The sequence below is a fragment of the Ips typographus genome, linkage group LG2 (genome assembly GCF_016097725.1).
Source record: "Ips typographus isolate SLU linkage group LG2, UJ_Ityp_2.0, whole genome shotgun sequence".
Classification (NCBI taxonomy): Eukaryota; Metazoa; Arthropoda; class Insecta; order Coleoptera; family Curculionidae; genus Ips; species Ips typographus.
The window spans coordinates 6,938,080-6,960,180 of NC_138423.1; the positions used below are offsets into that span (position 1 = coordinate 6,938,080).

Consider the following 22,101-nt stretch of genomic DNA (forward strand, 5'->3'; position numbering starts at 1 on the left):
TGTCCCTGACTGTTCTTTCAAATTGTGTTTCTGGCAGTTTAAACTTTGACACCGTTTTTCTCCCTGACTGTACCAAATTTTGTAGTGTTTTTCAGGTTGTTGAATAGGAAATTTAATGGGGATTCCAAAAATCTGCTTAAAACAGTAATTTTCTCACTCCAAGTAGGTTTTACAAACGATTTTGTTACTGACTGTTCTTTCAAATTGTGTTTAAACTTTGACACCGCTTTTCTCCTTGACTGTACCAAATTTTGTAGTGTTTTTTCAGGTTGTTGAATAGAAAATTTAATGAATATTTTAAAAATCTGCTTAAAACAGTAATTTCTCACTCCAAGTAGGTTTTACAGGCGATTTTGTCCTTGACTGTTCTTTCAAATTGTGTTTCTGGCAGTTTAAACTTTGACACCGTTTTTCTCCCTGACTGTACCAAATTTTGTAGTGTTTTTCAGGTTGTTGAATAGGAAATTTAATGAGGATTCCAAAAATGTGCTCAAAACAATCATTTTCTTACTCCAAGTGGGTTTTACAGGCGATTTTGTCCCTGACTGTTCTTTCAAATTGTGTTTCTGGCAGATTAAACTTTGACACCGCTTTTCTCCTTGACTGTACCAAATTTTGTAGTGTTTTTTCAGGTTGTTGAATAGAAAATTTAATGAATATTTTAAAAATCTGCTCAAAACAATCATTTTCTTACTCCAAGTGGGTTTTACGGGCGATTTTGTCCCTGACTGTTCTTTCAAATTGTGTTTCTGGCAGTTTCAACTTTGACACCGCTTTTCTCCTTGACTTTACCCTTTTTTTGTAGTGTTTTTCAGGTTGTTGAATAGGAAATTTAATGAAGATTCCAAAAATTTGCTTAAAACAGTAATTTTCTAACTCCAAGTAGGTTTTACAGGCGATTTTGTCCCTGACTGTTCTTTCAAATTGTGTTTCTGGCAGATTAAACTTTGACACCGCTTTTCTGCTTGACTGTATCAAATTTTGTAGTGTTTTTCAGGTTGTTGAATAGGAAATTTAATGAGGATTCCAAAAATGTGCTTAAAACAGTCAGTTTCTCACTCCAAGTGGGTTTTACAGTCAATTTTGTCCCTCGCCGTCCTTTAAACCGTGTTCAAATTTCAGACCACAAATTCAACTGATTTAAATATATTGGTTACACCAAACCAGTTTTTGCTAAATAATTCGAAAACGGTGAAATTTCCAAAAAAATTGCAAAACACCAAAAATGTTTATAATCCACTCTTTAACTCAGCACCATAAGTTTGCAGGACCGGTTTTCTTTCCAGTATACAGGGTGTGCAAGAAAAGTGTGGTGGTTCACTATTTTTGTCACCCTGTACGCAATTTTTAGGATAGAATTTTTTACTCTACACCACTGGAAAGAGGGGCCCAAAACGGTTCTTTTCAGTGGTTAAATCACCCTGAACTCCCCAAAATAACGGAGTTACAGGATGCTCAAATTTCAAACCAAAATTTCACTTATTTGAAAATTTATCAAACCAGTTTTTGCAAAATAACTCTAACAGGGGGTGCATGAAAAGTGTAGTAATTTAGATTTTTTGGCACCCTGTACGCAATTTTTAAGATAGAATTTTTTGTTTTGAGCTCAACACAGTTAATTTGAGTGGATCAACCTCCTTGAACTCTCAAAATTAACTGAGAGCTTTCTAAAAATATCGCCAAAATTGACTACTTTTTTATGACGTTTTTGGTGCACCATTTTGTTTAATGCCCAATAACTCGTTTATTCCATCAATTTTAGTAGAGTTTTGTACATCAATGGATAGCCAATGAAATGAGCTTCCTAAAAATATCCCAACTTTGGTGGATAGGTTAGACGGATAGGCCACTGGACAGCGTCAAAGTTGACCAATTTGTTCATTACTTTTTTGGTGCATCCCTTGATTCAATATTGAATAACTTGATTGTTTGCACCATTTTTAGTAGAGTTTTGTACATCAACGGATAGCCAATGAAATGAGCTTTCTGAAAGTGTCCCAACGTGGGTTAATAGATTGGACTGTTTGGCCGCTAGAGGGCGTCAAAGTTAGTAGTAATTTTTTATGACTTTTTTGGTTTATTAGATAGGCAATGAAATGAGCTTTCTATTGACGTATAAAAGTTGATTAGTTAGTTGATCTTAAAATATACAGGGTGTCCCGTTTTAAATTCCTGACCTTTGGCAGGCAAAAAGTGCATTAAATTGTCTCATAACTCATGAGAGAACCAAACCTTCATTCTAGTACTAGATGCCAGAAATGATAGTAAATTAGTAAATGTATAACTAAAGGTAATTTCAATTACAAACAGCTAAGAACAGTTTTAATCATTATCCTTAAATCTGGATCTTGTAAAATGCAAGAAATTCAGGAAATTTGACTTCAAGTTATAGTGTCAAGAGAAGGCATACTGTCAGATTTGATAACATTTTTCGTTTGTCAACTTTGAAGAGACCAAGAAGAAGAAAGGTCTGAGTGAAAATTAATCTTGACTAGTAGATTAGATAAAATGAAGCGTCTTCCACATTTCTGATGAGTAAATACGAAGAAACTTTCAATGATTATTAAAAATTCACTTCCCCACCAAACATCATCTCTGACTCGAATACTATTGACCAAACAAACTGCAATTTCTCAGATATTCCGTAGAAATACGAAGCTTTTGTAAAACAAGCGGTGAGCAATGCCAATTTATACAGAAACGCTCATAAATCTGCAACTTAAAATTCTAGAAGTGCGAAAAACGCCACCGAGAAAAATTATTTGAAATGCAACGATTGCAAAATAGCTTTATCCTTATATGTCACTAACCGTGTGATGTCGCTTCGGTCATGGGAAAATATGTCCCGTCTGGGTTATTAAATTTAATTGAATAGAATAGCAATTTATAAACTAATTGCCGTTAGGAGCTGTTCTATTTTCAGTAAAATATGGTTTCTATACAGGGTGGTCCCGTTTTAAATGTCATGCCCATCATCCTGAAAAATACAGTTCAATTAATACCAAAGTTTGTCCAGATTGTCCAGTGGCGTAGATACAGAAAATTTCTACTTTACTGGATATTTTTCAAAAATTACAGTCTGAAAAAACAAACTTTAAAATTACTCTAGTAAATAACAAGGTCTGTGTCTTCCTTAAGAAGCGTTTTTCAGGAAAATTACATAATGCATGTATTAACTTATTTTTTGATTGACTATCGAATGGTGTATTATTCACACTTAAAACTGGATCACCCTGCATATCATTTTGGTAAAAATTGAGGTATTTTTTAACATACCTCCACTCGTAGTCAGCGATTCGAACGAATTCCTGGTCAATAATGGCAATTCGCTAGGAGCTCGATCTGAAACAACAAAAATGTGAGTTTTCTAGGACGTCAGTAACTCAACAACGCCTACTATCCTTTAAAATCTATTGTGGGCTTTAACAAGCAAAGGAACACCCAACACATGAATATAGGATCAACGATGTTAAATACTGTGCACGTCTGGTCAAAACGTGAAAGAAACAAGCTGTCAAATTGTCAAGTTTTTTTTTTTGGAAATTGCACAACAATTTTCAAAATATTCCATATCTCGGTTATTTTTCAAATATTTCTCAAAATGTTTGTCTTAAAGTGCTCTTTAATTTTGGTTTCAAGCAAAATTTCTGTAACTCTAACCGTTTCCAAGATATTCGACTTGGAAGCCACTTCATGGGTTCAAACTCACCTGGTGCCCTAACCAAACTTTCAGTCCCGCTAACTCGGTAATGGTTAAAGTTAGCCACCAAAGTTACTGAAGCTTTTTTGTTCCTCTGGTCATTTAGAACAAAAAAGCTGTCTTAGTGCTAACACGTAACTGGTCACGTGACCGAGTTATAGCCCTTTAAACTCTCAGCTCAGACAAAATGCAATAATGTGATAATATATTTCATTAACGGTACCGAAAATAGGTTTTTCCCGTGCGTGCGTGACTAAGTCATGCGAGAACAGGAAAAGACATTTGGACGTGTGAAATCTATAAGAGTTCAAAAAATATAATTTTTGCAAAAAGTACAATTTTGAAAAAAAGCACGTTCAAATTTTTCATTTTTTGTAAAAATTGGAAGGTATTAGGGATCTTTTTTTACTACTTTTTGAAATTCAATATCTCGGTAACATGAAGAGCTAGAGAGGCCAGTTTTGGCTCATTTTGTAGTATTTTTCATACTTTTTATAATGGCGTTTTAGTGAAATCTGAGTTCAAATAAAAAAGTTACAGTCATTCAAAAATTGAAAAAAATACCATTTTTGCAAAAAGTACAATTTTGGTAATTTTTTATTTTGCTCCAGTAGGGTTGCAATGCACAGTAAAAGGCATATTTTTATACCAAAGGACCTTAAATTAGGTAAAATAAGTACAAAAACAGCATTTTAAAATTTTTAATTTTTTGAAAAAATTGGAAGAATTGTATTAATGGTCTTTTTTTACTACTTTTTGAAATTCAATATCTCAGTAACATGAAACGCTAGAGAGGCCAGTTTTGGCTCATTTTGTAGTATTTTTTATCGTCTTTCTAATGGCGTTTTAGTGAAATCTATAAGAGTTCAAATAAAAAAGTTACAATCATTCAAAAATTGAAAAAATATAATTTTTGCAAAAAGTACAATTTTGGAAATTTTTTATTTTGCTTCAGGAGGGTTGCAATGCACAGCAAAGGGCATATTTTTATACCAAAGGACCTTAAATTAGGTAAAATAAGTACAAAAAAAGCACGTTCAAATTTTTCATTTTTTGAAAAAATTGGAAGAATTGTATTAGGGATCTTTTTTTACTACTCTTTGAAATTCAATATCTCGGTAACATGAAGAGCTAGAGAGGCCAGTTTTGGCTCATTTTGTAGTATTTTTCATACTTTTTACAATGGCGTTTTAGTGAAATCTATAAGACTTCAAATAAAAAAGTTACAGTCATTCAAAAATTGAAAAAATACCATTTTTGCAAAAAGTACAATTTTGGCAATTTTTTATTTTGCTCCAGTAGGGTTGCAATGCACAGCAAAGGGCATATTTTTACCAAAGGACCTTAAATTAGGTGAAATAAGTACAAAAAAAGTACTTTAAAATTTTTCATTTTTTGAAAAAATTGGAAGAGGTCTTTTTTTACTACTTTTTGAAATTCAATATCACAGCAACATGAAGAGCTAGAGAGGCCAGTTTTGGCTCATTTTGTAGTATTTTTTATCGTCTTTCTAATGGCGTTTTACTAAAATCTATAAGAGTTCAAATAAAAAAGTTACAATCATTCAAAAATTGAAAAAATATCATTTTTGCAAAAAGTACAATTTTGGTAATTTTTTATTTTGCTCCAGTAGGGTTGCAATGCACAGCAAAGGGCATATTTATATCAAAGGACCTTAAATTAGGTAAAATAAGTACAAAAAAAGCACGTTAAAATTTTTCGTTTTTTGAAAAAATTGGAAGAATTGTATTAGTGGTCTTTTTTTACTACTTTTTGAAATTCAATATCTCAGCAACATGAAGAGCTACAGATGCCAGTCTTCGCTCATTTCGTAGTACTTTTTATCGTCTTTCTAACGGCGTTTTAGTGAAATCTATAGGAGTTCAAATAAAAAAGTTACAATCATTCAAAAATTGAAAAAATATCATTTTTGCAAAAAGTACAATTTTGGTAATTTTTTATTTTGCTCCAGTAGGGTTGCAATGCACAGCTAAGGGCATATTTTTCATTTTTCTAAAAAATTTAAAGAATTCAATATCTCGGTAGAGCTGCTACCTACAACACTGCGTGGGAGCCAGTTGACACCTGTCAGAAATACTCACGTGACTATTCAAATGTAGTGTAAACGTTGAAATTTGGGTAAATCAAATTTAGACAGTTGCAAAAGCTGAAATTGTATGAGCTACGTTACGTGTCATTGATAATGAAGTTTTGAGCTTGCAACACTGTAAAGGCCAGTTGAGACCTGTCAAAAACACAAGTCACATGACTTTAAAAATGTAGTGAGAACATTGAAAATTTAATAAACAAAATTGAGACAGTTGTCATAGGTGAAATTGTATTAGACAATGCAATTTTCAGCTGGCAACACTGCAAAGGCAAAATCAATCACGTGACCATCAAAAACCATCTTGAAAATGACACAAAGAACCCCAAACAACATTCGGGTGGACAAACCTCAGTCGTGTACTAATTACGGATGACAAATTCAATTCTACGAGTACCAGCTCGTTGATCTTTGCAAGAGAAAAGACCAACACGAGACAATGACCTTTAAGGCTGCCCAGCGCACCTCTTTCTTTCGTTCTTCAGCCTTTCAGCATTCAGATGACCCTGTTACGAAGCACCTGATACAGCGGTTCGGAAGCGTCGTTCTCGTTCTTTACGAATCGAATCCTATCGCTCCGTCTCTGTTCGCTTACCTATTTGAACAACAGATCCGTGAATCACGCAATGATAATCGTGAAATCTGAAGAAAGAAGAAAGACGCCGATGTAACGGTTGTTGGGTGGCGCTACGATCGAAACCTTTTATTTTTCGGTATTCACGCCTAAACGATATTAATTTCACTAAAGTGATTTGAATTGGCCATTAATGAGACCACAAAGATCATATCATTTGTACTAGGAATGTGTATCTTGCCATTGAGCTACAGGGTGGTCAAACTCATGTCTAAAATAAACTGTAAAATGATACATATTAGCTTCATCTCAAATAGTTACAATGAACCCATCCACCCTGTATATTATTATAGTAACGGAAATTGTCAGAAATGTTGGGGAAACGGACAATAGTGTCTCAGATTATATTATATTGGTTATTTGAAAAAATGAAGACAATGTTATACAGGGTGGTCCACCACGAACAGCAGTAATCCATTATAGAAGTCGAGTTTATCCAAAAGATTTTTAAAATAACGGTTCCTGTTATACCGGAAGTATTGATATTTTAAATCAGACACCCCGTTTATTTTTCTGTTTCTTTTTTTAGATTTTGCTGCAAATTCAACACATATTTTATGTTAAATGTAACTCTATTTTTTTACAAATTTCCTGACTGAGATATTTACCATTTTATGTGAAATTTGACATTTGCTTTAAAAATAGTTTTAATTTTGGCATATATATGAAAAATCGTATTTTTTTGGTTTTTATGTTTCGTCGTGTTCAACAAGGTTGGTTTTAGGTTAAGTGCAGAAAAACATCAAACATACGGAGTGATCAAAAATTGCTCTCAAAAAATTCTCTGTATGTACAGCGTCTAAACAGGGTTAAGACACCCTGTATACCAATTTCGGTTGTCACTAAATGTCCAATAACAAGGTAAATTACTCGTAAATTACAAATACTGTGTTTCTGGCAGTTCAAACTTTGACACCGCTTATCTTCCTGGCTATACCAAATAATTTTTTTAGGTTATAGGATAGGAAATTTGATGAGGATTCCAAAAATGTGCTTAAAACCCTCATTTTCTTACTGCAAGTAGGTTTTACAGGCAATTTTGTTACTGACTGTTCTTATAAACTGTGTTTCTGACAGTTCAAACTTTGACACCGCTTTTCTTCCTGACTGTACCAAATTTTGAAAGTGTTTTTTCAGGTTATTGAATAGGAAATTTAATGGGGATTCTAAAAATGTGCTTAAAACAATCATTTTCTTTCACCAAGTGGGTTTTACAGGCGATTTTGTTACTGACTGTTCTTTCAAACTGTGTTTCTCACAGTTCAAACTTTCACACCGCTTTTCTTCCTGGCTGTACCAAATTTTGTAGTTTTTTTTAGGTTATCGGATAGGAAATTTGATGTGGATTCCAAAAATGTTCTTAAAACAATCATTTTTTTGCTCCAAGTGGACTTTATAGGCAATTTTGTTCCTGACTGTTCCTATAAACTTTGTTTCTGGCAGTTCAAACTTTCACACCGCTTTTCTTCCTGACTGTAACAAATTTTGTAGTTTTTTTTTAGGTTATAGGATAGGAAATTTGATGCAGATTCCAAAAATGTGCTTAAAACAATCATTTTCCTGCTCCAAGTGGATTTTATAGGCAATTTTGTCCCTGACTGTTCCTATAAACTGTGTTTCTGGCAGTTCAAACTTTGACACCGCTTTGTTCCTAACTGTACCAAATTTTGTAGTTTTTTTTAGGTTATCGGATAGGAAATTTGATGAGGATTCCAAAAATGTGCTTAAAACAATCATTTTCTTTCACCAAGTGGGATTTACAGGCGTTTTTGTTACTGACTGTTCTTTCAAACTGTGTTTCTCACAGTTCAAACTTTGACACCGCTTTTCTCTCTGACTTTACAAAATTTTGTAAAGTTTTTTCAGGTTATTGAATAGTAAATTTAATGAAGATTCCAAAAATGTACTTAAAATCCTCATTTTCTTACTGCAAGTGGGTTTTACCGGCAATTTTGTTACTGACTGTTCTTTCAAACTTTGTTTCTGGCAGTTCAAACTTTGACAACGTTTTTCTCGCTGACTGTACTCTTTGTAGTGTTTTTTAAGTCATCCGATAGGAAATTTAGTGAGGATTCCAAAAATGTGCTTAAAAACATGATTTGGTCACTCCAAATGGGTTTTATAGGCGATTATGTTCCTGTTTGTCCTTTAAATTGTGTTCAAATTTCAGATCACAATTTTAACTGATTTGAAAAATTGTTTTCTTTGTTTCTAATCAACTTTTTAACTCAGCACCGTAAGTTTTCGGGACCGATTTTGCTTCCAGTATACAGAGTGTGCATGAAAAGTATGGTGATTGACTGTTTTTGGTCACCCTGTACGCAATCTTCTAGATAGAATTTTTTTGTTTTACACCACTCGAAAGAAGAGCTTAAGACGGTTACTTAGAGTGGTTCAACCTCCCTGAACTCCCAAAAATAACCGAGTTACAGGGTGCTCAAATTTCAACTGGTCAATTTTCCTGTCACACTGAATTTTACTTTTAATGGTCAATTTACGCTCAAGTGATATTTTGCCGGTGCTTTTGCAATTAATAAAAATATCACTGCATTTCATATGGAGAGGCTGACAGAACGGATTTGTGGAGATTTATTTTTATTGTTTACCGGAAAATTGATAGAGATTTTCTGAAATTGAATAATCGTCGTGAATTGGTATCAGATTACGCAGGACTTAACAACGTAATTTACGACTTTATTTTTGTCTATTTGATTAGTTTATTATTTGCACTAAAGAAGAAAGGTTATGCATGAGTTAGGTTCAAAAAAAAAATTGAAATAGCTTAATAGGCGCTGTTTGAAAAAAATCCGTGACTCATTGTCGGCACACGTATATAATTCATGGACGTGAAACTCTAACAATGCTTAATCAAGTGTCATAGTTCGATTCATTTGAATACCAAAAGTAACCGCTCAACATATTATTCCGCATATACGACATTTATATTGCGTACATTTTTTGTCTGCATTATTTAACCTACGGGATTGTCGGACTATTACTAATGTTATGTGGTAAACAAGACCGCGATACCGACAGACATAATCGCCTGTAAACCTAACTTGGAGTGAAAAAATTACTGTTTTAAGCACATTTTTGGAATCCTCATTCAATTTCCTATCCAATAACATAGAAAAACACTCCAAAATTTGGTACATTCAGAGAGAAAAGCTGGTGTCAAAGTTTGAACTGCCAGAAACACAGTTTAAAAAGACAGTCAGGGACAAAATCGCTTGTAAAACCCACTTGGAGTGAGAAAATGACTGTTTTAAGCACATTTTTGGAATCCTCATTAAATTTCCTATCCAATAACCTAGAAAAACACTACAAAATTTGGTACATTCAGAGAGAAAAGCTGGTATCAAAGTGTGAACTGCCAGAAACACAGTTTGAAAAGATAGTCAGGGACAAAATCGTCTGTAAAACCCACTTGGAGTGAGAAAATGACTGTTTTAAGCACATTTTTGGAATCCTCATTAAATTTCCTATGCAATAACCTAGAAAATCACTACAAAATTTGGTACATTCCGAGAGAAAAGCTGATATCAAAGTGTGAACTGTCAGAAACACAGTTTGAAAAGGCAGTCAGCGACAAAATCGAATGTAAAACCCACTGGTAGTAAAAAAATTACTGTTTAAAGCACATTTTTGAAATCCTCAATAAATTTCCTATCCAATAACCTAGAAAAACACTACAAAATTTGGTACATTCAGAGAGAAAAGCTGGTATCAAAGTGTGAACTGCCAGAAACACAGTTTGAAAAGGCAGTCAGCGACAAAATCGAATGTAAAACCCACTTGTAGTACAAAAATTACTGTTTTAAGAACATTTTTGAAATCCTCATTAAATTTCCTATCCAATAACCTAGAAAAACACTACAAAATTTGGTACACTCAGAGAGAAAAGCTGGTATCAAAGTTTAAACTACCAGGAACACAGTTTGAAGAGACAGTCAGCGACAAAATCGTCTGGAAAACCCACTTGGAGTGAGAAAATGACTGTTTTAGCACATTTTTGGAATCCTCATTAAATTTCCTATCCAATAACATAGAAAAACACTCCTAAATTTGGTACATTCAGAGAGAAAAGCTGATATCAAAGTGTGAACTGCCAGAAACACAGTTTGAAAGGACAATCAGGGACAAAATCGTCTGTAAAACCCACTTGGAGTGAGAAAATGACTGTTTTAAGCACATTTTTGAAATCCTCATTAAATTTCCTATCCAGTAATCTAGAAAAACACTACAAAATTTGGTACATTCAGAGAGAAAAGCTGGTGTCAAAGTTTGAACTGCCAGAAACACAGATTGAAAGGACAGTCAGGGACAAAATCGTCTGTCAAACCCACTTGGAGTGAGAAAATAACTGTTTTAAGTACATTTTTGGAATCCATACAGTTTAGGACACTTGTTGAAATTCCTGGCACTTTTTGAGACGTTTTCAGTAATATTTAATGACCTTTGGCACTTTTAAATAGTTTGTCAACAATTTAGGACACTTGTAGCTTCTGGAAATTTTTGGGACATTTTCAGTAATATTTAAAGGTTTTTGGCACTTTTAAAAAGTTTGTCAGCAGTTTAGGACACTTCTAGTAGCTTCTGGAAACTATTGGGACACTTTCAGTTCCATGAAAGGCATCAGGCAATTTAAAAAATAAATCTTAAACAGTTTAGGACACTTGTCGAGGTTTCTGGCAATTTCTGGGACGGTTTCAGTAATATTTAAAGGCCTTTGGCAATTTTAAAAAGTTTGTCAACAGTTTACGACACTCGTAGAAGCTTCTCGGAAATTTTGGGACACTTTCAGCAGTATTAAAGGCATTTGACAATTAAAAAAAAAATTTTAACAATTTAAGACACTTGTTGAAATTTCTGACAATTTTTTGAACATTTTCAGTATAATGGAGAGGCCTTTGGCAATTTTAAAAAGTTTTTCAACGGTTTAGGACACTTGTAGTAGCTTCTGGAAATTTTTGGGACACTTTCAGAAGTATTAAAGGTAAGTGGCAATTTAAAAAAAAAATCTTAAACAGTTTAGGACACTTGTAGAGATTTAGATTTAGATTTTTTTCTTTTTTTCAAAGGTTAAGGACACTTTTAGAACCTTCTGGCAGTTTTTCGGAGTTTTTAAACGCTCTTTAGAAGTTATTTCCAAATTTATTCAAGAAAATCTTCTAGCAAATTTATCAAAAAAAACCTTGGACTGTTTACGACATTTGTCGAAGCTTCTGGCAATTTTTAGGATAATTTCAGTAATATTTAGAAACATTAAAAAAAAAATCTTTACAAATTTAGGATCATTGTGGAGGCTTTTGCCAAATTTTGGGTCGTTTTTATTACCATTTCCAAAATGACTCTAGAGGCTCAATCAATTTTAGAAAGTTATTGAAATTTTTAACGCCCTAGTAAATATGTATACACAAAACCATTTGTTCTGCACTTTGGCGGCAAGTTTGCCAATTTTCTCGGCTGTGACGTCATCCTAATTTTGTTTGATTTTCAGTATACGTTTGACATGACATGAAATGACAATTATCAAGGCTCACGTGGACAATGGATTTGCGTTAGTATCTATTTCTCTGATTACTAGTTGGAGATTTCCTCAGCCCTATTACAAACAGTTTCGTATCCAAAACTTGACAGTTTACAGCACAGTTTATTGTTTTTAGCTGTAATAAAGCGATAAAAGTTATCCGAATTGACTCCCTAGGTGGCGTTCAGTTTGAAAACGCTGAAATATAACTGTCGTATATTTAATCTCCATTGTAATGTAGTATTAGTGTAATTTCGACTAGGTCATTGAGTTTTTGGCCTTTAACATTGGGAACGTTTTGTCGTGGAAGAAAAAAACGTGTGTTAAGCAGAGTGTGTTTCCCAATTTTTGGGCCACAAACAAAAATGCAATTAAAACGTTGGCAAAGCTCTCAAGTGAGGCGGTCTGTTAAAAGTAAGAATATTTTGACATGCCAAAAATTAATTTTAAATACCTAATAAGCGATCCTGTAGCATAGTAAGCACTTAATTAAAACATATTTCTTTAATCAATCAAAAGAGTAAAAGTATAAGAATAGCATGTCTATATATCTAGCTGTTCGCAGATGATACAATGATTTACATATCTGGGAGTAACTTGAATCTTATGCAGACGAACATAAGCAACGATTTGGAAAATATATTTAGATGGCTATGTAAAAATAAGCTTAGTGTCAATCCACTCAAGTCAAAGTTTTGTCCATTTGGGAGAAAAAGTAGGTTGAGAAACGTCTCCTTGGAGCAGCTCGATGTAATTATGAATGGCACCAGGATTAAGTACGAGAGTCAAATAAAGTATCTGGGAGTCATTTTTGATTCCGAACTGAAGTTTTATGCCCACGCTGATTATATAACTCGAAAATTGAAGAAGGTGGGCTACATTTCGAGAGTTGGAAGACAATTGTCTATGGAGACCAGACTGTTATTGAATAACTGTATTGCGGCCCCTCATCTCAAGTTTTGTTCTGCTCTTTTGTACGGTTTTAAGATAGATCAGATCCAGATTGTGCAAAATCGAGCAATGAGGTGCATATTGCGATGCAACAGGTATACTCCCATCGCAACAATGTCCACGACTGTAAGCATGTTACCTGTCCAAAAAATGATTGTGTTTTAATATGTTGCCCAATGTAATAAAAAACTGTGATAATTTGAACAATTTTAAAAGAGCCCTAAGACAACATGTAATTTAAGTGCTTTAGCTTGTTTTTGTATAATGTTATTACTTTTAATTCGTTACTTGTTTTTAAAGAGGTCCATATTTGTCCATTTTATTTATTTTATTTTTTTTTACATTAATTTTTTTTTTTTTTTGATTTGCATGATTTGTCATATTGTTTATTTTATAACTACATGCTAATTACCTACAGTAAGTGCCTAACTAGTTAACAACCACTACATTTCATTCAGAAACATCAAACTTTTAATAACATATTTTGGATTTGAAATTAAAATTTGATTTTATACAGAAAGCGTGCGGTTGTTTGATGTTGATTAGAGATGTCGGCAAAATGTTAACATGTTTTTATCAATTTTAATAAAACCGGATTTAATTTACGACCTGTTGAATAAATGATACAGAAATCAACATTGGTTGAACTTACTGATAAGAGATCAGCTTGGTTCCACTGTAGATAATAATTATTGTCATCATCTTTATTTTTAACATACGCTCTGTTTGTTTTGGCATCAACGCTGCGACGCCGCTTGTTTTCAACATAATATAGTTTTATTATTACGTGCAGATTACTTCCCCCTTTAGTTCTCGATCGACAGTTTTCGAGGATAAGTTACGCTTGTCAGTGATAATTTTAGAAGAAAAAAAGAAGGAAAAAAAGCGTAAAAACACAACAAACTCGAAACCATTTTGTTTTAGTTGTTTTATGGTAAGTTTGGTTGGTTAATACTGTACAGAAGGTATAAAGGCTAAATTTCTTCACAGACTGATTATGCTCGTATTAGTAACATTACCACCTAATAAATATCCACCACCAGTCTAAAAATTACATTTTTAAACTTAAAATAATAATATTTTAGAAATCTTTGTTTGTGAAAACCGAAACAATAATAATTAATACAAAAATATTTTTAAATTGATAAGAAAACGACCCAAGCCGCGTTGCCAAAGCTACCCCGATCGGGGTAGATCTACCTCATTTCCAATAACTTTACCCCGCTCGCTCATCAAAATCTACCCCGTTATTAAATGGACCAATCAAGAAACAGAAAAAAACAAATAATATTATGACTGAAATCACGTGACAACTGTTAATAACGTCAAAACTGTCAAACCGTGCTCTAAAGTTGCAAAAATCAGAGTTTAGAAATGTTTTCTTGCAGTATTTGATATAAAACGTGTTTCTGAGATTTATGACAGATATTTTGCCAATTGTCACGTGACCGTCTAGCTAAATAGTGTTCTTCGATCACGTGACAACTGTCACTAACGTCAAAACTGTCAAACCATGCTCTAAAGTTGCAAAAGTCAGGGTTTAGAAACGTTTTCTTGCAGTATTGGATATAAAGCGTGTTTTTGAGATTTATGCCAGTTATTTTGACAAATGTCACGTGACCGTCTAGCTAAATAGTGTTCTACGATCACGCGACAACTGTCACTAACGTCAAAACTGTCAAATTATGCTTTTAAGTTGCAAAAATCAGGGTTTAGAAACGTTTTCTTGTAGTATTTGTTATAAAACAAGTTTTTGAGATTTATGACCGTTATTTTGACAATTGTCACGTGACCGTCTAGCTAAATAGTGTTCTACGATCACGGGACAACTGTCACTAACGTCAAAACTGTCAAACTATGCTTTAAAGTTGCAAAAATCAGGGTTTAGAAACGTTTTCTTGTAGTATTCGTTATAAAACGTGTTTCTGAGATTTATGACCGTTATTTTGACAATTGTCACGTGACCGTTTAGCTAAATAGTGTTCTACGATTACGGGACAACTGTCACTAACGTCAAAACTGTCAAACTATGCTTTAAAGTTGCAAAAATCAGGGTTTAGAAACGTTTTCTTGTAGTATTTGTTATAAAACAAGTTTTTGAGATTTATGACCGTTATTTTGACAATTGTCACGTGACCGTCTAGCTAAATAGTGTTCAACGATCACGTGACAACTATCACTAACGTCAAAACTGTCAAACTATGCTTTAAAGTTGCAAAAATCAGGAATTAGAAACGTTTTCTTGCAGTATTTGTTATAAAACAAGTTTTTGAGATTTATGACCGTTATTTTGACAATTGTCACGTGACCGTCTAGCTAAATAGTGTTCTACGATCACGTGACAACTGTCACTAATGTCAACACTGTCAAACTATGCTTTAAAGTTTAAAAAATCAGGGTTTAGGAACGTTTTCTTGCAGGATTTGATAATAAAACGTATTTCTGAGATATATGATAGTTATTTGGACAATTGTCACGTGACCGTCTAACTAAATAGTGTTCTATGATCACGTGACAACTGTCACTAACGTCAAAACTGTCAAACTAAGCTCTAAAGTTGCAAAAATCCCGGTTCAGAAACATTTTCTTGTAGTATTTGATATAAACGTGTTTTTAAGATTTATGATGTTGACAATGGTCAGGTGACTGTTTAGCTAAATTATCCTTTAAAACCACGTGATTTAACAATTATTATTAAAAAAATAAAAAACCTGTATTTTTGCAGTACGGTTTTCATATTATTTATAGCAATGATTAAAATTTTTGATACCCTGTATGAAAGTAAAATGAATGAATTTGTTTTGATCTACTTTGTTTTTTGACTGATTATTCTACCGTCATTTACCTACTTTACTCTATCGTTGATTCACCCTGTACATGTGCCCCCATCCACATCTACCAATACCAATCTCTAAAGATAAACAAAATCACCAATTTGGCTCACCCTGTACAGACTTTCTGCAGTCATTAAAAGATTTGCGAATTTTCATGAAACTGGTTTTCTCTGACATTATTCCAATCATGAGAGTATTTTTCATTACTAAATAATGTTTTTTCGTAATTTTTGGTGCTGTTCGTCTACTCCCTTGATGTGACATCCTGTTGGTGCGGATGATCATCTACTTAGGCCATTATAGTCTGGTGGCTTGCATGACGAATACATGGCGCCAGCAAATACAGGGAGGGGTAGAATATAAGAATGTAATGTGTAGACATCCGCAATTCACCCCCCAAAACTGTGAACACCTGCGAGATTCTTTTATTAGTTGACTACTACTGGCTGATCATGTTTGTAGATAACGGTATCGTTTAGGCGGATATTAGGGGGTTGCCTAAATTATAAAAATTAAATTGGCTAAGATCTAAAAAGTGGTGTCTGTCAAACTGGAAAACACCGAAAAAAGCTAGTTTCATGCTCTTTAATATGTATTCAGATGCTATTTTCCAAAACGCCTTAAGATATGCTGATGACACAGTGATAATCGCAGACAGTCCTGAAGGGCTGCAACTCCTAATCGACAGCATATCGACTTCAGGTGACGAAATGGGACTCAGGATTAATATCTCAAAAACAAAGACCATGCAAGTAAATCACAATCCGAACAACTTACTTCAACATGTATACGGTTCACCAATAGAGCAAGTCATTAAGTTTAAATACATAGGAAGTTGGATCAGCGAGAATCTGAACCCTGTGATAGAAATTAGATCCCGTATAGAGCAAGCTAGAGCCAATTTTAATTTAAACATAAGATTCAACTTTGTTGAATGTGTATTCCAGGTTACAGCAGTATTAACAAGCTGGAAGCATTTGAGATGTGGGTATACCGCAGAATGCTGAGTATTTCATGGAGCGATCATACCACAAATCAAGAGGTCTTACATAGAATGAACAAAGATCGAACAATTCTCGAGACAGGACAAGTACAGATTCCTACAAGTGATTAATAGAGGGAAAGATTGAGAGACAGTGCTCTTGGCTGAAAAACATAAGGGACAGGCTTAGATTCAAACTCCCTTCTAAGAAGAGTCCAAGACAGAGACGATTTTGCCAGAATTGTTGCCGATCTTCATCACTTCAAGAAGAAGAAGAAGAAGAATCGGGACAAAACTATTATTATTTAACTGTAAAATTGTCTAGACAATGTGTTAGTCATACGAACTTGAAAAAAAGTCGTAAAAAGGTGTGATATGCTAAAAAAAAACCAAAACTCGTCTCTCCTTCGTCACATTCTGAAATATTTAAAGAAACATAAAATCTGACTGCTAACAATATTTTAAATACCTAGTTTATATTCATGTTTGCTTTGTTTTTCTAACCAAATAATTTATGTTTTCGATAAATTCCAACTTGTCGGCACGGAAATAATTTCCGCGACTCTATAAGATGTCCTATTATCAATCTTATTAGTAATTTTTTTATATGCGCTATTTTTAATTCTGACCTTGGTATTTCATTTGTTGAATGCGTGTTATTTTTTAATTCCTTTGACGGCGGCATTCGGTTTACCAATATTTTGCTTCTAATAACGCGATATCGGTTGTTAATGCTTATTATCAAAAGGCCGGCAATTAACTCGGACACCGAACTAGCAACTAGTACTTTTATTATTCCGTGAATTTACTGTTAAATAATAATTAATTGTTTATGGGTTTCAGTTCACTGATTTTGTGAGCCGAGCATTTAGTACGTCGTCAAAATTAATGTTAATTTGAATAAATGCCAACCGTTTGATTATGTTCATATTTATTTATTAATTTGCATATTGTTTCAGGGAGTTTTTCTTTCTCTTTTTTTTAACTTTGTAACAAAACTCCACCACCATTTAACCATCCCGCCATACAAGAGCCGGAAGTACAGCAGCGCCACCAATTCCGCTTTGCATGCAACACCCAAGCTAGCAGGAGTTCATGTTGAACTGCCGTATCATCCGCCTCGCGCCAGAACTCATTAATTTTATTTTATTTGCCATGTGCTAGCTACTAAGTTTAATAATTCTATTCAAAACTTCATTAAAACATTAATGAAAAACTGAATTTTAAACCTTCTAAATAGTGCCAGAGGCCTCTAGGACCATTTTGAAAGTTCCATAAACCTCTAAATGCTATTGTAAACCTTCTAAATAGTATCAGAGGCCTTTAGAACCACTTCAAAAGTTCCATAGACCTCTAAATGCAATTGTGAATCTTCTAAATGGTGCCAAATGCTTCTAGGACCATTTTGAAAGTTTCATAAATCTCTAAATTAGTCTAAATGCAATTTATACCTTCTAAATAGTGCCAGAGGCCTCTAGGACCTTTTTGAAAGTTCCATAAACCTCTAAATGCTATTGTAAACCTTCTAAATAGTGTCAGAGGCTTCTAGGACCACTTCAAAAGTTCCATAGATCCCTAATTTAGTCTAAATGCAATTTTAAACCTTCTAAATAGTGCCAGAGGCGTCTAGGACCATTTTGAAAGTTCCATAAACCTCTAAACGCTATTGTAAACCTTCTAAATAGTGTCAGAGACCTCTAGGACCACTTCAAAAGTTCCATAGATCTCTAAATTAGTCTAAATGCAATTTTAAACCTTCTAAATAGTGCCAGAGGCCTCTAGGACCATTTTAAAAGTTCCATAAACCTCTAAATGCTATTGTAAACCTTCTAAATAGTATCAGAGGCTTCTAGGACCACTTCAAAAGTTCCATAGATCCCTAATTTAGTCTAAATGCAATTTTAAACCTTCTAAATAGTGCCAGAGGCCTTTAGGACCATTTTAAAAGTTCCATAAACCTCTAAATGCTATTGTAAACCTTCTAAATAGTGCCAGAGGCCTCTAAGACCACTTCAAAAGTTCCATAGACCTCTAAATGCAATTGTGAATCTTCTAAATAGTGCCAGATGCTTCTAGGACCATTTTGAAAGTTTCATAGATCTCTAAATGCAATTTTAAAACCTCTAAACAGTGTCAGAGGGCTCTACATTAATGTCTTAAACTTTCCCAGACTTGTCTTAAATTGTCAGAGGCCGAAATGCTACTCAGAACCTTCTAAAAGTATTCTAAACCATGTATAAGAATTGTTTTGTTGCCAGAGGCCCCTAATTATGGCTGGAAACAATGAAAACCTTCTAAAAATTGCCTTAGAATCATACTAGTCATTTACCTCCTAAATAAACCAAAAAAACTTACCGATTATCTTTACTGGGACTTGCTGGTGGACCTGGATATTCAGTATCAGAGCCCAAAAAGTCAGGATTACGAAAAACTACATTGGAAACATTCTCCTCATTCAAAACTGGTTGATTTTCTGAGGGTGAGGCTTCAGAAATTGGCTTGGTAATGTCACAAGCCACTTTTCTACTTATTGCAGGGTTTGAAACTAGCACATCATTGTGTATTAGTACATTGTTAGCAGCAGCAATAACTTTTGATTCCTCCACATTAGGAGCCTGGTTTATGTTGTTAGTAACTGGGATTTCTTTAGGCAAAGTTCTCTGTTTAATTACATTTGGATTGATTACTGGTTTGAAGCATTAATGGTTTTGTAGGTTCTTTAGCTTTTATGTCCTCTGCTGCTGGAAGTTTTTCAGTTCCAGGCTCCATAGAAAGTGGGTTAGGTAAGTCATTACTTGAAGTTAAACTATTACTTTGTTCAGTCATGATGGACTGAGGAGGTTTTTCAGTATCTGGTTTAGATGGTGGTGCATTCTGATCTTCAAATTCACTCTTGATAGGAAGCTCAGGCTGGGTAATTTCTTCAGGTTTTTCGGTGGTTAAGCTGTCAGGTTTTCTGTGGGTGTAGTATTCTTTTTTCTTTGTGGAATATTAGCTATTCCTTTTATTCTAGTGCGTCTGGACGCCACAACTGTTTTTAGAACTTTTTTTCACGAATTGTTTAATAGTTGTTGCTATATTACACTTAATATATTAAGTTAAAATGATTTTTTTTGATAAATAGCCTAATAAAATTCTGTAAAAACTTGTCCTTTTTCACCTATTATAACGGTAATAATAGATAGATACTTGTTTTGAAAATAACATTTTCCTCCCTAATTTGAAAGATGAAAGTGCCTCCAATGAGATTGAAAGTATTTTCCTCCCATGGGAGGAAAAGTGCCACCAGGAAAAGTCACACTTTCTAAAGACAGCCAGAGAGCACCTTCAGCCAGATATTTATGTTGTATCCTGCTTTTTTTCATAAAACATAACATTGGTCGTAGAAAAAATTAAATGCGCAACTCTGAAGTAAACTGCTTTTTGCCTCTTTGAATTGTTCGCGGAACCAAAAGTTGCACTTTCCTCCCTAGTTGCGCAAATATCCTCCTCCTCTTTCCATTATTCTCCAAAGGATGTAGTTTCGCTGTTTTGGTAGGTATCAACTATCATAATTTTCGTTTAAGCTAGTAACGGATAGTCTGCTCATAACTTCCGTTATTTCTGGTATTGTTGACGCTATGATCAGTGTGTCGTCGGCATAACGGAGGTTGTTGATCCGCCTTCCACCAACTGGTATTCCGCCTTGCCACTCATCTAGAATTTCTCTGATGACGTATTCGCTATAAACGTTACATAAGGTAGGTGAAACAATTCAACCCTGTCTAACTCCTGGGTGTGTATTCTTGAAACGAGGGAAGGGAATTATCAAGAAAAAGACCTGTAGAATGTGACAGGAACATCATATCAACACTTTTCTTGAGAATTCCGTTCCCTGCTTTCAAGAATAGGCCTCCTGCAGTCGTTTTGAAGCTCCTTCACGCTGTTTTTCTGATAGACGTTGCGCACCTGTTGAACCAGGTGTTTTGGCGTTCCCACTTCCTCCATTATGGTCCAAAGGTAGCTCCAGTTTACTTGATCAAATGCTTTTTGATAGTCTACAAGGCAGAGATACACTATGGGATATTAAATTTTCTAGCTTTTTCAATAAGTTGCCTGGCATTTAATATTTGTTCCCTAGTTCCTTTTCCTTGAACAAAACCTGCTTGTTTAAGACGGTTATTATGTATGATAAGGAGGAAGATCTTACTAGCGTGGGAGATAAGAGAAACCGTTCTGTAGTTGTTGCATTCCAAGGGCGAACCTTTTTTGAATATTGGAATGACCAGCCACTTTCCCCAATCTTCAGCCCACTGTCCTGTTTTCCCTATAAGGTTACAGATTTTGGGAAAGATTTCTATTCCCTCCTTGCCCAGAGCCTTTAGCACCTCTGCCGTTATTTGATCCGCACCTGGTGATTTTTTTTTTCGGAGAAGTTTTATGGCATATTCAACTTCCGATCTTAGTAACTCAGGCTCTTGAGGGGCATTTACTTCTTCTGAAATATGTTCTAATCTTGAATAGTCCCGTACATACGTCACGCACAGGGGTTGTGTAAATATGGAAGTAACAGGACGCTCAATCGTCTCAATTAAATGTGTAATGGAATTTCTTGTATAAAAATAATGAAAAAAAACCCGAAGGTCGTATTCTTAAGGGAGAAAGTCGCCACCGTAATCGTGATAAATCATTCGCGGCGGTACGGCGGTGCTTCCTGGCTGGCGCCTGGCGGTGCTAAAAATAGAAGATGGCGGCCAGACGACGCCGCACCACGATGGATGCCATAGCATCGACACACCCGACGAATTTTGATTTTTAACAACTGCGATTACGACCGAACATTCGTATTATCCTTACTACTGAAATACCAACCGAAAATCAATCGTGCCAGGCATTTTTCCTAACTGATTGTACCATAAACCACTCATTATGTGGTAGGAATGGTTTACGACCTCCAATAAACCAACCTTAACAATCAGTACTTTTTTGTCGGCGACAGGGTCAATACCGGTCATTATTGACTATGGCCTCACATGCTGCCAACTTAAAATACGTAGATAACAGTAAAAGAATTGCTATTGCAAACTGATGCTCAGAGAAAATTGAAAATGTATCATTCAGGAATAAAAGAGAATTATACTGTAACACATATCAATCTAAAAAAATTCACCGTTATGTTCAATAGAAAGTGTTGAATTCTAGAATGGAACAAATGGATGTTAGACTATGAAAGCTTTCACGGCCGGTCAAACGTGAAATATGAAAGTTATCCGGGCTTGGAATGGAATTTCTTAGGAAGATATCTCGAAGCTCAAGAAGTCAGAAGCCCTTCCACCCAGACTTTATGGTTCACCTAAAATACACAAGCCGGATATACCAATGAG

At 34.5% G+C, this 22,101-nt stretch overlaps 2 protein-coding genes and 1 long non-coding RNA gene across 7 annotated transcripts in view; 1 reads left to right on the top strand and 2 right to left on the bottom strand.

The window, feature by feature from the left end:
- Positions 1–22,101, top strand: part of LOC145725031 (SRR1-like protein) — a 253,363-nt gene that overhangs the window by 188,676 nt on the left and 42,586 nt on the right. The window lies entirely within an intron of this gene.
- Positions 1–22,101, bottom strand: part of Dad (Daughters against dpp) — a 133,782-nt gene that overhangs the window by 45,379 nt on the left and 66,302 nt on the right. For 3 of the 5 annotated variants that reach the window (XM_081973554.1, XM_081973552.1, XM_081973551.1), the window contains one exon: positions 3,277–3,342. The exons of the other annotated variants lie outside the window; for them this stretch is intronic. In XM_081973554.1, coding sequence (XP_081829680.1) covers positions 3,277–3,342 — 66 coding nt within the window. The remainder of the gene's footprint in view (positions 1–3,276; positions 3,343–22,101) is intronic. 5 annotated transcript variants of the gene reach the window in all.
- On the bottom strand, positions 19,437–20,269 carry LOC145725033 (uncharacterized). The gene is made up of 2 exons (XR_014177154.1): positions 19,534–20,269; positions 19,437–19,476 (listed from the first exon to the last, which is right to left on the bottom strand). It is a non-coding gene; the product is annotated as an uncharacterized LOC145725033 (long non-coding RNA).